At 39.7% G+C, this 16,369-nt stretch overlaps 1 protein-coding gene across 1 annotated transcript; it reads right to left on the bottom strand.

The window, feature by feature from the left end:
- Positions 1-2,823: 2,823 nt before the first annotated feature.
- On the bottom strand, positions 2,824-14,860 carry BCL10 (BCL10 immune signaling adaptor). Its single transcript, XM_029229878.1, has 3 exons — positions 14,526-14,860; positions 7,488-7,776; positions 2,824-4,516 (listed from the first exon to the last, which is right to left on the bottom strand). Exons 1-3 carry the CDS (start codon positions 14,580-14,582, stop codon positions 4,161-4,163), a joined length of 702 nt encoding a protein of 233 aa, XP_029085711.1. The 5' UTR covers positions 14,583-14,860; the 3' UTR covers positions 2,824-4,160.
- Between the last annotated feature and the right edge of the window lie 1,509 nt (positions 14,861-16,369).

Below are 16,369 nucleotides of genomic sequence, written 5' to 3'. Positions count from 1 at the left end.
TCCATATCTGGTCCTCGCTATCTATGAAACCTCATCTCAATCCGGGCTCCTGAGTTCCCTAGTCACCCCTCATACTTACGTTCCAGCCATACAGGCCTGGGTGGTCCTCACTAGCTCATTCTTGCCTCAGGACTTTTGCACTCAATGTTACTTTTGCCTAAACTTCCTACTAGAACTTTACACAGCTGGCTCCTTCCTTCTAATGGTTTAGGCCTCAGCTCAAATGTTGCCTGCTTTGAGAGGAGTTCCCTCATAATGCTATAAACACTTTGGTCCAAGTTACTGTTTAGCTCATACATGCCCTATTTTATATCCACAGCAACTAGAATTATCAGGGTTTCCTTGTTTATTTTCTAACTATCTCCCCCAACTAGAATGTGAGTTCTCTATGAGAACATAGACATTGTCTGTTTTATCACTGTATCGCCAGCACCTAAAATGATAGGTAATCAATAAATATTGAATTATGAGTGAAAAAATACACAATCTCCACTCTTACCTTTCTGCCATCTAGGAAATGTTAATAAGAGAGCATGGAGTTGTAGAAAGAACACTGATCTTGGAGTCAAACAGCCCTAGATTTTAATTCTAAAGAGCTGTGCCACATACTTAGAGCCATATACTTTATCCTGAGATTGTTTCTCGTGTGTTAAAAAAAAGTAACAATAAAACCCTCCCTGCAGAGTTGTTATTAGGATTAAAAACAAGATCACACATGTGGAAACACTAATCACTGTATTTGGCATCCAGTAAGATTGTGGTTTCCAAACACTGTTGCCCGTTGGAATCACCTAGAAATTTTTACCCACTTCTGATGACTGGCTTCCACAGCCTGGCATCCAGATCTTTAAAAGCTCTCCAAGTGGGCTTCCCTGGTGGCGCAGTGGTTGAGAGTCTGCCTGCCGATGCAGGGGACATGGGTTCATGCCCCGGTCTGGGAAGATCCCACATGCCGCGGAGCGGCTGGGCCCGTGAGCCATGGCCGCTGAGCCTGCGTGTCCGGAGCCCATGCTCCGCAACGGGAGAGGCCACAGCAGTGAGAGGCCCGCGTACAGCAAAAAAAAAAAAAGAAATGCTCTCCAGGTGATTCTGAAATAGGCAGCAGTTTGGGAACCACCACAGTGAAGGACAACTGTCTGATAATTAAATAGAGTGGCAAGATCAGAGTAAGGCCTTTAGCAGCAGCACTCAAGTTATCCACGTATTGTTTGTGCTTAAATTTAGCTCTTCTTTCAGAAAGCCCTCAAAAGATTACATTTAACAACAAAGATCGATTCCCTGCTTGGTTAGCTATTTTTTTTCCCTCCAAAATCAACAATGTACTTATTTATGCAGTGATACAAGATAAGGACAGAGCGTGAAACTTCCTGCTCCCTTTCACGCTGCTTAGGTAAAAGGACAGTAGCCACAAGACTTAACTTCTACTTTATACTGTACACAAAATTACTTTGTAATGGATCATAGAGCTAATTGTGAAATGAAAACAACTAAGTTTCCAGAGGAAAACATAGGGGATTATCATCACAGCACTAGGATAGGCAAAGATTTTTTAAACAGGAGACAAAAATCACTAACCACAAAAGTACTAATCATTAAACTAAATTAAATTTTAGAAAATGTTTATCAAGGGACTTCCCGGGTAGTCCAGTGGTTAAGACTCCGCACCTCCAGTGCTTCCACTGCAGGGGGCACAGGTTCTATCCCTGGTCAGGGAAGTAAGATCCCACATGCCAAGTGGTATGGCCGAAAAAAAAAAATGTTTATCAAAAGAAACCAAAAACCTCCCAAACAAAATAAAAAAATTTGAAACAACAACAAAAAAAATTGAAAGCAAAAAACCTGCCAATATCCTGGTAAGTTCCAAATTTGCCAGTGTTTGCCCTTGCACTAGGAATGACATGCTGACCAAAGATGGAATTAGCTCTTGAAAAAGTGACCATGAAAAGACATGCATGAAATGTAAATGCATATTGCTAAGTGAAAGAAGCCAGTCTGAAAAAGCTACATATTGTACGATTCCAACCATTCAATATATGACATTCTGGAAAAGACAGAGCAATAGAGAGAATAAACAGATCAGTGGTTGCCAGGGCTGGATGGGAAGGGGTGGGGCTGGGGGGAAGAGGAAGGGATGAATAAGTGGAACACGGGATTTTTGGGGAAGTGAAACTATTCTGTGTGATAATATAATGGTGGATGCATGTCACTATGCATTTGTCAAAACTTATAGAACTGTATAACACAAAGAATGACTCCTAATGTAAACTATTAACTTTAGTTAATAATAATGTATCAAGACTGGTTCATCAATTCTAATAAATGCACTAATGTGAGATGTTAATATAGGAAACAGGGGGTATATGGGAACTCTGTACTTTCTGCTCAAGTTTTCTGTAAACCTAGAACTGCTCTAAAAAATAAAGTCTCAATTTTTTAAAAAGCAATTTAAAAAAGTGAGCTCGAAGGTGTTGTTTTTATATTAAGTGATAATTTTCACTGCTGCATTAATCAACCCAATAACCAATTGCACTGTCATGTCACAGTATCATTCAAATTTATACATTTTTGGCAACAGCTGGTTTTCAGTGTTTAAATGAAAAATAAACTGATTTCATAGGATTCAGAAAACCAAAAGCCTAAGTTTGTTAAAACCTTAATTTTATTGTCTACGTAGTTAGTCAACAGTCTGAAAGAAAACTATAAATATAGGTGCTACACCATATCTAAATTATGATCTTTGATTCCAAATAAATCCTATTTAAATTTTTAAAAAACTGCGTATCAAATTTTATTTTAATTAATGAAATGAAAGCTTGCTTCTGCTTTTGAAAAAGGTTTAAGTATTATACCACTATTTTTTTTTTTTAATTGCCACTATTTTGTCATGCTACCCTGGAGGTGAAACATATTTCTCCATAATCATTAGAAAATGTTTATACTACAAAAATCACCCAGTCTTTAAAATTTTTTTAAAGTCAATATGCCAGTCTTCTTCATGATTGATAATTTCATCAGTCCATCCAGAAGTGCAACTCCATCTTACAACCTGAATTAATGTTTCCTATTAAAATCGGTGCATATAAAAAAAGTTTTAGGTATTTATTTCCTATTGAAAAATCTGAAACTTCCAAAACACAGCACTACAACTTAAAAACATTTATTCTTAATAGCATATTTCCATCTCTGCTTTTTGCAAGTAGTGGAAATATATATGAGACAGATATCTAGAAATAGATATACTTTAATGAAAACAATGAAACAAGATTTATAAATTTGTAAAATTAGTCAAACTTTGTCATAGAACAAAAAGACATATCTAGCTAATGGCCCGCTTGTTCCAAATAGTACTAAAAACAGAATTGTCACATATACACACATAAAAACCATTTTGTTCTAATTATTTCAACTGTACAGTGGTCCTCATTAAAAGGGAACAAAAAGTACAGAAAAAGTATTTTTAAAATCTCATTAAATTATATGTAATAACTGAAGTTTATGCCAAGATTTTTCTTTAGGAATGAAAATGATAAAGCAAAGAGTGTGAAAATCTTAAGAAAGTAGTATTAATTAGTAAGATTAATAAGAAATGTATTTTGGCAAATTGGCACCGTAGGTGGCTCAAACTCCATTAGATATTTCTCTGAATCAGAAGGGGACTAAGTGCCTGTAAGCCCAATTGAGTGGGAAAAAGATTCTTTTCTGTAGCTGGCAGTTTTCCCAGCAGTGCTTGGCTTTATTACGAATAGGAACAGCTTAATTCTGAAAATGTACTGTTGAATGGTTGGAAAGGACTATTAGACTGTGAAACTTACTAGCACAAATGCACAGAGAAGAAACATTGTTCCCAGCCTAAGACTCTATTCTCAAATAGAGAAATGTTCTCTATTAAAATTAGTCTTAAAACATAAAAAAAAGTGAAAACACTAAATTACCTCAAAAAAGAAGAGAAAATACTGAAGAGTACATGATCAACAAGACTTACTTTAGCTATCTACAAGTATACTTTTTATTCTAAAAAATTCTATTTACAAAGTATGTTTACGTTGCATTATAAGACATGTATCAAATGTTAATAAGTCATTATACCAATTTTATAAGATGATTCATATCCTTTCAAATATTTTTTGTCATCATTAAAAAAATTAAAATGCAGTAAACTGTCATTGCCGCAAAAGAGCACGTGATCTTAAGGGAAGAAACATCTCACTAGAGTTTCCACAAGTTCCTTCTTCTTCTAACTGCAGCTCTGGTGGCAAAGGAGGAGCCCCAGGGTCCCCAGGTCTAGGAAGCGTAGTTGAAGAGAAGGTGGGGTTTTCAGTTCTGCCTACTTCTAGAACAGGCAAATTCAGAGAAGAATCAGTAGAAAAAAAGGGGGCTGTGCTGGATTCTCCTTCTGGATGGTATATGACGGTGGATGCTCTCAGTTTTTCAGAGAAATTACTGTCATCTGAATTTGATCTAGAGAGGTTGTTTGTGGCTCCATCTGGAAAAGGCTCACAGCTGCTACATTTCAGTCCTACAATAAAATTATTCAGATGTAAATGAAAAGTAACTAGAAAACTGAGTCCACACCCATCTTCGAACTTTTTAAAGATTACACAAATTTAAATAGCAGTTTATAAATTGTCATAATCCATTTCACATTTTATCTGCTTTTCCTGACAATCATGAAGCATACTATTATTTACATTTTCTAGATATAGGAATAATCTCAAGGAAGCTAGATGACATGCTACAATTCACATTCAATCTGTGTATTTATACTTAACCATTGAAGGACCTAGAAAAAATAAAGTAGCCCCTAAAATTATTCATAAAATAAGAAATAGCTTTCACAACTAAAAAATATTCTTTAGCACTCCAACACACACAAAAAAAAAATTTATCCCAATTTTAAACTGGGTATATGCTAAAATTCTATGAGTTAATTACTTCCAATTCTTTTTTTATTTTTTATTTATTTTTTATTAAAAAAATTTTTTTACATCTTTATTGGAGTATAATTGGTTTACAATCGTGTGTTAGTTTCTGCTTTATAACAAAGTGAATCAGTTATACATATGTTCCCATATCTCTTCCCTCTTGTGTCTCCCTCCCTCCCACCCTCCCTATCCCACCCTCCCTATCCCACCCCTCTAGGTGGTCACAAAGCACCAAGCTGATCTCCCTGTGCTATGCAGCTGCTTTCCACTAGCTATCTATTTTACGTTTGGTAGTGTATATATGTCCATGCCTCTCTCTCGCTTTGTCACAGCTTACCCTTCCCACTCCCCATATCCTCAAGTCCATTCTCTAGTAGCTCTGTGTCTTTATTCCTGTCTTACCCCTAGGTTCTTCATGACATTTTTTTTTTCTTAAATTCCATATATATGTGTTAGCACACGTTATTTGTCTTTCTCTTTCTGACTTACTTCACTCTGTATGACAGACTCTAGGTCCATCCACCTCATTACAAATAGCTCAATTTCGTTTCTTTTTATGGCTGAGTAATATTCCATTGTATATATGTGCCACATCTTTATCCATTCATCTGATGATGGACACTTAGGTTGTTTCCATCTCCAGGCTATTGTAAATAGAGCTGCAAAGAACATTTTGGTACATGACTCTTTTTGAATTATGGTTTTCTCAGGGTATATGCCCAGTAGTGGGATTCCTGGGTCATATGGTAGCTCTATTTGTAGTTTTTTAAGGCACCTCCATACTGTCCTCCATAGTGGCTGTACCAATTCACATTCCCACCAGCAGTGGAAGAGGGTTCCCTTTTCTCCACACCCTCTTCAGCATTTATTGTTTCTAGATTTTTTGATGATGGCCATTCTGACTGGTGTGAGGTGATATCTCATTGTAGTTTTGATTTGCATTCCTCTAATGATTAATGATGTTGAGCATTCTTTCATGTGTTTGTTGGCAAACTGTGTATCTTCTTTGGAGAAATGTCTATTTAGGTCTTCTGCCCATTTTTGGATTGGGTTGTTTGAGCTGCTTATAAATTTTGGAGATTAATCCTTTGTCAGTTGCTTCATTTGCAAATATTTTCTCCCATTCTGAGGGTTGTCTTTTGGTCTTGTTTATGGTTTCCTTTGCTGTGCAAAAGATTTGAAGTTTCATTAGGTCCCATTTGTTTATTTTTGTTTTTATTTCCATTTCTCTTACTTCCAATTCTTGAATCATGGGGTGTTACAAGTGGAAGGGATTCTACAGGTCATCGGGATAGCCTCTCACTATTAGAGACGAGAAGACAGAGGCCTGGAACAGTGAAGTCATGCCCAACATTCCAGGACTACTTCATGCAAGGGGGACAGCTAGAACCCAGGTCTCCTCTTCACATTAAATAGAGAATGTCCTGGTTCTCAACCTAACAGTTTACTTAAATGACAGAGGTTGTTCTGAACAAAGAATTCTATCATATCCAAAGGGTATAGCCAACAATTAGCCTCAGTGTGGAAAGAATAAACACAAATACAATTTATCTCTCTTTTAAGCTCAGCAAATATTCAACCCAATGGTCTACAGGCACAGAACTTCCTGAGTTGACAGATTTTATGTAAAACCTGCAGAGTCTGTAAAGTACATTTGTATGTCAATTTTTTCCACTAGTTTTTCAACTTCACAATACAGTCAGCATTTCTGTCCCATGAAAGAGAAACTATCTTCTTAAATATGGCTCAAGGGGAAACTTCATCTGTGTTCCAACATGGATTTATAGACTGGGTTCCTTAAGGGAAAAGCCCTAAATTACTAATTTCTGTTTCCCTTGCCTAGAACAGCTGGAATAGAGCTGTATCGCATGCACATTTATCTTAAGTGCTCTGTAGAGAGAGACAGAGAAAGATGGGGGTTTGGAGGGAGAGGGGGATTTAAATCGTGCAAACAATTCTGCACAGCATTCCAATTTAGTGAGTGTGTGCTCTGGGGTGAGGGTAAAACGGAAGAGGTAAATCTGCTACTCCCTTAATCAATCTCAGTTTTATGCCTCTCTAATTTTGCAACACTGAGTGTGATTTTAGTGTTTAAAGTTATATATAACTTATACACGATGATTCTTACCAACATAAGCCAACTACTCCATCATGTAATCAACTGGTGGGAGAAAAACTATCAGAGTTTATCAAAGGTAAAATACTTTACCTATATACTGTTCTTTATGCGTGATATGCATTTTCAGGGGTTACTTTTGAACAGATTAATCTTGCATTCTGATGACTTTAGAAACAAACTCCTGTGTATACTGGGATTCCATTGTAGTTGTTTTCTATAAATGTGTTGTTAAACGAATATAAATACAGAACACTGAGTGATATTTCACTTTTGCAATGTAATGACATCAAATAAGGTAAAAAAATGCAAATTGAATGTAATTCTGAAGGTTGAACTTTTTGAATAAAAGCAAAATGATCACTTCTAGGTTTTTGTTTTGTTTTGCATTCTACTTATAAAAGCATTGTTACATTTAAATGAACTTTTGGATAACTAAGATATCTTACCTTTCAGATGTTCTAGTTTTATATTTCTAAGTTTTAGCACTTCATCTGTAATCTTCTGTATCAGGAAGTTCTGTGTTTTTTCTCGCCGAATAGATTCAACCAGGGTATCTAGTCCTTTGGGGTTTTCTTGTAAGTAGTCTAACAATTTTCCAGCCCTTTTTCTACTTGATGTTCGGCAAGAAATTTCTTCAGTGTCTTCTCTACTGAGTATTTTTTTTGCACGTAGATGATCAAAATGTCTCTCAGCTATGATTTTTTCACACAGGTATACACGCAAATTTTCTAAAGCCTAAAAGATATAAAAAATGCCTCAATGTATTTTTTTTTTTTTTAACACCTAAGGAAATCACAAAGGTGACTGATTAGTTAGGAATCTGACTGGTGAGAGAAAACATCCTGAAGTCAGGAGGCTCAGCCCTACTAAAGGCATGCTATTAAAATGAAGGTCCGGTTAGACAGAAGTAGGTCCCTGACTAGATATTCCTCACTGCTTCCTCACTGCTCTGATCTCATCTTCATATCTATAAACCAAGACCAAACTGTTGTGAGGAGGGGGCCAGTCTAATCTAGGGGGCTTGGGTCTGTGGAAATAGGGAGGTCTGCTGAGGGCTTTCAGAGGTAAAGTTGAGAGCAGAGGTTACTGTACATTTTAGTTTCCATTTAGCAAGGAATCCAGGATTAGTCAGGACCAGAGAGGATAACTCACAATTTATAACTTTCTCATGTTATTAATTTTCCATCTTTCTAGAGTGAAACCACACACACACACACACACACACACAGAGGGAGAGAAAGAAAAAGAAAGAACCTAAAACAAAAGGGACCATACTGGGTCTATCTTTGGAGTCAGTTGGCAAGACTGTAGTCTAACTCAGCCTTGGTAGAAGGAAGGTAGAAAGGTATGGGGGGAAAGAAACCTAAAGGAGTAGTGGATATTGGAAAAAAATTAAAGAAATAAAAAGAAATCACATACACAGGCCTAGACCTGAGAAGTGCCTAATGAGGCTTAATCAGTCAAAAATCAATGTGGGTCCTAATAAATGGTATTAACAATTTGATGTGAGTGACTATATTATAGCTCCTCCATTTACTAAATATGCAATCTTGGGTAACTTAACTCCTCTGTGCCTCAGTTTCCTCATCTGAGTGTTACGAGAAATAAATTAACACACGTAAAGCACTTGAGAAAGTGCCTAGTACATAGTAAGTGATGAGTAAATGTTAGTGATGATGACAATGATGACTAACTTGATTCACACTGACAATGATGAACTAAAGACAATGGAAAATCTTCAAAGTATATGAGAGTATATGGTGGCAGAAAAGTAGGTTAGGTGAATGGTTCCTACAGTTCTCAGTCCACTGAATTCCCACGAGAAACATTTCACATATCTAAATGCCAAATATGCCAAGAGCTGAGCAGTGGATATGCAAAGATGAACAAGACTTGAAACCTGCATGCAAAGGGCACATGGTCTAGTTGAAGAATACATTATCAACTCAAGCTAAAAATTATGAGACAATGGACTATGACCTGGAAAAAAAGATATAGGTCAAGTACTGGGGAAGCAACCAACTCTGCCTCCAGGACCTGGGAAATTTACAGAGACTACACCTGACCTAGAGGCATGAAAGGTAGGCAATGAGGGAAATTACATTTCCCTATAGTCAAAACCTCATCAAAGGTTTATAAATAAGAGGCAATAAGAAAACTTTTACAGAGGGTTGGGGGAAAGCAAAAATTGGGGTCAAAGGAGAGCAATTAGAAGATTGCTGCAATATCTTACATATGATAAGCTGAGTGCACGAATTTAAGCTGTGGGGATGAGGAGAGAGAAAAATAGATTTAAAAGATGAACTCCTTGGAAAACCTCATTTGTTGTCATTTCTACCACACGTTGATGATTTCTAAATTTTCCTATGTGATCAAGACTTTCTCCACCTAGAGATCCCAATGGTACTTAAAATTCAACATGTCCAAAACCAATTTTGTTATCTTCCCCTATCGTTTTCCTCTGACATTCTCAGCTCACCTGCGAGTACCACCATCCATCCAACCATGCTATAAACCTACAACTCACCCTTGACTTTTCCTCTCTTTCACTCACTTGGCACATTCGATCAGATCACCCACCCACCAAGTCCTGCCAATCTACCCCAATATTTATCTAAGCTGCCCCTTCACTCCATCCCTATTATTAGCATTGTCCTAGTTCGGGTCCCTATATATCTTGCATCGACTATTAACAAGACACCTAGCTGTACTTCTTCCTTCTCTCCCCACCCCGCTCAACTTCTTCCTTCACACATCTATCAGACCTTGTAATTTTTCAAGAAAAAATGGAAATCTGGAGTGTTACATGAATTCTACCAATATTGAAATGTTGTTAGTTAATTTTTAAAAAATTTAAAACACTTGTGTTCCACCTCGACTTAAAGGATAAAGTTTCTCAACCATAGCAGAATAGCAGAGAAGTGAAGAGCATGGCTCTGGACTCAGACCAACCTCAGTTCAAATCCTGAATCTGCCACATATTCCTGTGAGAGGTGGAGGAAGTTACTTAACCTCTCTAAGCCTCAGGTCCCTTATTGGTAAAAAAATAATAAATACCTAGCAGGACCTGTAGGAGGACTAAATGGGACAGTGCATATGAAGGCTTGACACAGTAGGTATTCAATAAATCACAGCTACTTGATGATGGCAGGCAGGTGCTTCATAGTATGGATCCTGCCTACCTCTCCAGCTTACTCTATGTTCTGGAACTTTATGTTCTTCCTAAAACTGCTGTTTTCCACTACATTTCTTTAAGTCGTTACCTTTGCCTTGTTTTCTTTTCCCATATCCCTATTCATCTTTTAAAATTCAGGACAGTGGTCATCTCCTTCAGGTAACTTTACTTAAACTCCCCCAAATGAGTACTCCTCTCCTGCCTTTACAGCACCCAGTGTATGCACTTCACTTTTCTATACAACAGGACTCCACTTATATCTCCCAACTCACTCCCAGACATTTTCACTCTGTGCCACTACTCTTCTCAAAGTCACCAAGGGTCTCCTTATCACTAAATCTGATAATTTTCAGTCTTCATCTCACTTCTCAGCAGCGTGAACACAGTTGATCACTCCCTTCCTGAAATACTCTTTTCTTGTCTTATATGAATACCACACTCTCCTGGCTTTCTTCCCATCTCTGCGGCCATAACTTCTTACTTTTTAAAACTTTTCTATGGTCTCCCTTTCCCTTCTAGCTCTCAAGTTCCCCAGGTAAACTCACTTAATCCCACACTTTTATTTCTAGCTCAGATCTCTCTTTTGATCTTCAAACTGATAGGTCTAATTGCTGATTTGACATTTCCACTTACTAATCTGATTCCACTCTCTTCCTCAACTCCCACATTCAAACCATCACCAAGTCCTATCATTACTGTTTAAAATATGCATCTGGAATTTTCCTGTTCCATCCATCTCCACTGCCTGTACCCTGATCCGAATCACCATCATCTCTCAACTACGTAAATTCCAAGGATCTCCTCACTAGTTTCTCTCTTCTCCCTTTTGCTCGCTCCAGTCCATACATTAGGCAGAGGGATTTTTAAAAATATAATTCTTCAATAGGTCTCTACTACACTTGGGAAAAAAAATCCCACTTTACTACCATCTGTAAGACCCTTCATAATCTGGCACTAGCCCACCATCCTAACTTCACCTCTAGGCACTCTCTGCCTTTTTCCAATTTCCCCAAGATCTTGCCTGCCTTACATCCTTTGAAAATTCTATTCTGCCTAGAATGCTCTTCTCCAGTTCTGTCATAGCCTTCAGGAACCAGTTTAAAAAATGTTAATAACCTTCCCTGACCATCCTATCTCAAGTAGATTTCCCCTCTTACCTTGTTATTGGCTCAACACCTGTTTGTCTCCTTCATAGTACTTACCATAATTTGGAATTATACATTTATTTGTTTTCAACCTTAAGAACCCACATGTTAAAAGCAGGCAAGAACCAGGTACATTCTGTTCAACTCTGTATATCCTGCATTTAGCAGAGTGCTAAGTAGATAATGTTTTGGATGAATGTAAAATTCATTGCACTTATTCTGTGATTTGCAATTGTCATTTTACATGTCCCCCCCACCCCCCAAGAAGTTGAGCTCTTCTCAAACTAAGATTGTGTGTTAGTTTTTAATTTCTGAACTGTTAGAATCAATGGCAGTATCAGTCTCACAGTGTGTAGTCCATATTTATGAAACTGAACTAAATTCAACAAAAGAGAGGTAAACAACTAGATGGAGCACACAGGGAGAAGGAGTATAGTGAAGAAGTGGGAGCCTGAAAAAAAAAAAAAAAAGAAGTGGAAGTTTCCATGTGGATAAGTGGTGGTACAGTCGGTCCTCTGTATCTGCAGGTTCCGCACCCTCGGATTCAACCAATAGTGAATGGAAAATATTTGGAAAAAAAAATTCCAAGGGCTCCCCTGGTGGCACAGTGATTAAGAATCCTCCTGCCAAAGCAGGGGACACGGGTTCGAGCCCTGGCCCGGGAAGATCCCACATGCCGCAGAGCAACTAAGCCTGTGCGCCACAACTACTGAGCCTGCGCTCTAGAGCCCACGTGTCACAACTACTGAAGCCCGCACGCCTAGAGCCCGTGCTCCGCGACAAGAGAAGCTACTGTGTGAGAAGCCCGCGCACTGCAACGAAGAGTAGCCCCCGCTTGCCGCAACTAGAGAAAGCCCGCGTGTAGCAACGAAGACCCAACACAACCAAAAATAAATAAAATAAATAAATTAAAAAAAAAATTCCATAAAGTTCCAAAAAGCAAAACTTGAATTTGCTGTGTGGGTCAACTATTTACATAGCATTTACATTGTATTTACAACTATTTACACAGTATTCACATTGTACTAGGTGTTATAAGTAATCTAGAGATAATTCAAAGTATATGGGCAGATGTGTGTAGGTTACATGCAAATACTACGCCATTTTATAAAAGGGACTTGAGCATTCATGAATTTCTTTTTTTTTTGCGGTACGCGGGCCTCTCACTGTTGCGGCTTCTCCCATTGCGGAGCACAGGCTCCGGACGCACTGGCCCAGTGGCCATGGCTCACGGGCCCAGCCGCTCCGTGGCATGTGGGATCCTCCCGGACCGGGACACGAACCCGTGTTCCCTGCATCGGCAGGCAGACTCTCAACCACTGCGCCACCAGGGAAGACCCGCATCGATGAATTTTGGTATCAGCAGCCAATCCCCATGGATTCATCACGGCAGAGAATACAGCAGAAACAGCAAGTGGCTTTGGGGGAAGGATGATAAAAAGTTCAATTTTAGACAAAGTGAGGAATCTGAAGGATATAAAAGTGGATTTCCAGTAGATATTTGGAAATAAGCACTTAGAGTTGAGAAAGAAGGAAGTCCAAATATGTGGATTATAATTTTAAAACTCCTAAGGTCATAAACGATTCTGAAAACATCACGAAAAAAATTTCTAAGAAGAAAATGTGCACGTATTTTTTTTCACAGATGTCCTGAAACGTGTCCATGATTCCCCAAGGTTATGGATTTCTTATATAGCTGTAAATTGAAATCATGGAGATGGATAATATCAATGAACTGATGGAAAAAAAAAAAAGACCTAGAAGCCACCCTTCACATCTGTGTTTATGTACAGGCTTTATATCCTCCCACTTGTAACCTCTCACTACCTGTTTTATCAACTATAAAATGGGAAAGACAATTATCTGCCTTAGAGGTTGTTGTACAGATTAAATGAGAACATTGTAAATTGTGTGACAGAGTATCTGGAATACAGTAGGCCTAGCTCTTGAAGTTCATGTTTTTACTGGCACAAATCTTGAAAAACACAATACTCATTTATTCTTTATTAGTTATCAATGTCCCAGTCTTAACTCAACTAGAATGTAAAGCAGGGACCTGTCATTTTTTTATATCTTTCCAGGCCCAAGGACAGTACTTTCCATATAAGTACTCCACAATTATCTGTTGAAGGAGGAAACTAAGGCACAGTCATAACCAGTCTCCTCTTGCTAATGAGTCATACCAACTGTAATTATGAGTACAGTGTAATAAACCTTACAGGTGAGGGTAAAAGGAAGCACACAAACATTTAAAAAGCTGCTGTCCTGTCCAATTCACAAAGATGATTTTGTATAAGTACTGCAGTGTTAAGCCAGAACACAATTCATGTTCATATTGTTTTGAATTTGAATTAATATAAAGTATTTTAATGGTACTCATATAAGTCTCACATGGCAAAACAGGTTAACTAAAAGCAAAGGAAAAGAGAAACAAGTCAGACCTCAACAAAGTCATTCTTTACGAATAAATACTAAGATTTGTGCACTTCAGCATCCAAGCAGAAGAGCATAATTTAGCTGCTGAATATCTCCAACGTTTACCTGTAAATTAATTCTCCGCTTCATGTATTCATCCCCCGCCCCCTCCGCGCCCCTTCAATTTAAATACGTGGGCGTTTGCTTACTAGGGGAATTCCGGGTTGTGCTTTCAACAGTCCAGCTTCCCCCAACCCCCTTTGCAAGTTTCACGTATTTGATCCACTGCTTGGGATGCTTTATCTGGTCCAGCTTTTGCTCCAGGTTGAGCCAGCAGCCAAGGCAGTCTGGCTCAAGGATGAACTTGAGTCGTCGATCCCTAACAACGCAGCCCCAAAGCGCAGCTGGGGTGAAATCACCAGGGGATGGGTGAGCAGTGGGCAAGTAGCTGACTGTAAAGAAACGCTCCACTGAACAAGATTTCTGAAACCCAAGCCCTGCTTTTATTGATTTAAAACGTGGATTAACAGGTCAGCGGGGATCAGATCACTTCCACCAAGGTCCCTCGGATGCAGGGCTCGCCGCGGTCCTGCTGTGCCCGGACGTTTCGCTTCTCAGACCGCGGGCTCCTCCTCCGATTCCGACTCGGACTAGGACGCGGGGTTTCCTCGCTGCAGGAATGCAGCCCCCCCCCCCGCTCCGCCCGCCCCCGGCCCTCGGCGGTGCCCGGGCAAGGTTTTGCTACTCACGTCCTTCTTCACTTCAGTCAGGTCCTCCTCGGTGAGGGACGGCGCAGTGGGCTCCATGGTGAACGCGGGAGATGGCGCTTCTTCCGGGTCCGGGAGCTCGGGCTGCGCCGCCCCGCCCAGGCTGGGGGCTTCGGCCTCCGGATGAAGGGGCAGAGGGGGAGGCGGAGAGGGTCGGGAGGAAGAGGGCTACGCCTTCGAAAACAGATGGACTCGTGGGTCAAACTGTAGCGCTTCCGGCCCTGCCTTTGGGAGCCGAGGGCTCAGCCCACCTAAGCTTCCCGACGCGGAGCTCGGGCTCCCGCTCCTTCCCTCTCCAAGAGGCCCAGGCCCAGGCACCGCCCCTCTGTGAGGCCGGGCCTTCGGGAGAGCCCGCCCCGTCTCTGTGGGAGCCAATCGGGGCCAGCCCATGGGTCAACCTTCTCCCCGCCCCCCGGCCGGAGCCTTTCAGGAGTGGCTCCGCCCACAGCCTCCAGGTCATTTGCATGTGGCCGCGGGTTGGCCTCACTAAAAGGAATCGTTTCCCTGGGTGGGGTGCATCGCTGCTCTGCCTGCGGGCCGTCGCCGCCTGCGCAGACAGCTCACAGGCGGAGTCGAGTCTCTGCTTGTCTGTACTTTTGGGTTCCTCCTCTTTTCCCAGACCCTACCCAACAATTTCCTGTTGCTGTGTTTGCCCACTCAAGTTTTAAAATTATTTGGTCTCACACGGATACACGTGCATACACACACAAGACGCATATACAGCCTATCAACAATATTAACGAAATTTCCGAAAGAGAAAAACCGCCTACGATCCCACTACTTTAACACCTAATTTAACGTCTGCATTTTTTGGGGTCACTTTATTATAAACACATTTCCTTATTTATTCATCCGTGTAATGAAGCTATGTCTACCTCATGCCTCTCACAGGGCTGCTGTGAGAATTAAATGACATGATATACGTAAGGTTCTTAGAGGTACTGGGCACACAGTACACACCTTACATTACTAAAACATTTATTGAGTCCTTACTAATATGTTCTAGGCATCTTATTCTGTAACAGTTCTCCCATTTTATCGGGGGAGACTGATGAACAGACCACTATTCTCGGAATGGTATTCTAGCTACTAACAGAGGTGTATACAAAGTAATGTGGGTGAAAAGCTCAAAACAGAGCCCTGGGCTCAAGATGGTTGTTTGGACAACATGCTAAATAAACTAGAAATAAAGTAGATGGTATTTGAAGCTAGAGTGTAGATAAAAATGACAAGAGGACCAAAAACGAACTTGGGAGCCCCAACATTTAAGGGAAGAGAAAGCAAAAGAACCAGAAAAGAACAACGTTGCCAAAGCCACACCAACGTGTTTTTTATCGCAACACGGGGTTTCTACTTTTAACATTAACATTACCTCACATGTCTTTTTCCATATTGATACACAGTATTTTTTCTGATTGCTTAACCTTCCATCCTCTTGGTATAACCCAATTTACTTAACTATTTGTTCTTTCATTTCACAAATATTTATTGAACATCAGCTATGTGCCCGAGACTGTTCTAGGTGCTGGGGAAACAACTGTGAACAAAACAGATAAAAATTCCTTTCCTCCTGGAGTTTAAATTCTAGTATATTGAGCAGGGCAGACAGACATTTGAAAAATGTTATGTAAATTATTTATTATGTTAGAAAATAATAAATACTAAGAGAAAATGTAAAACAGGGCAATAGAATGAGGGTGTTTGGATTAGTAAAATTTTAAGTAGGGTGGTTAATGAAGACCTCATTGAGAAAGGGAGATTTGAGTTACTACTTGAAGGAATTGAGGGAATGAGCCATATAGACATATGGAGAAAGAATATTAGAG

Source organism: Monodon monoceros, unplaced genomic scaffold, assembly GCF_005190385.1.
Source record: "Monodon monoceros isolate NGI ecotype Baffin Bay Population unplaced genomic scaffold, NGI_Narwhal_1 Super_Scaffold_18, whole genome shotgun sequence".
NCBI lineage: Eukaryota > Metazoa > Chordata > Mammalia > Artiodactyla > Monodontidae > Monodon > Monodon monoceros.
The sequence above is the reverse complement of the archived record's forward strand: the minus strand, read 5'-3'. Positions and strand labels throughout refer to the sequence as shown.

Bases quoted from the DNA above. Each gene is read 5' to 3' on its own strand.
- BCL10 (XM_029229878.1), bottom strand. From the start codon at position 14,582: ATGGAGCCCACTGCGCCGTCCCTCACCGAGGAGGACCTGACTGAAGTG. The intron at 7,777-14,525 runs GTGAGTAGCAAA...TATATCTTTTAG, and splicing joins TGACTGAAGTGAAGAAGGAC to GCTTTAGAAAATTTGCGTGT. The intron at 4,517-7,487 runs GTAAGATATCTT...ATTTTATTGTAG, and splicing joins AAAACTAGAACATCTGAAAG to GACTGAAATGTAGCAGCTGT.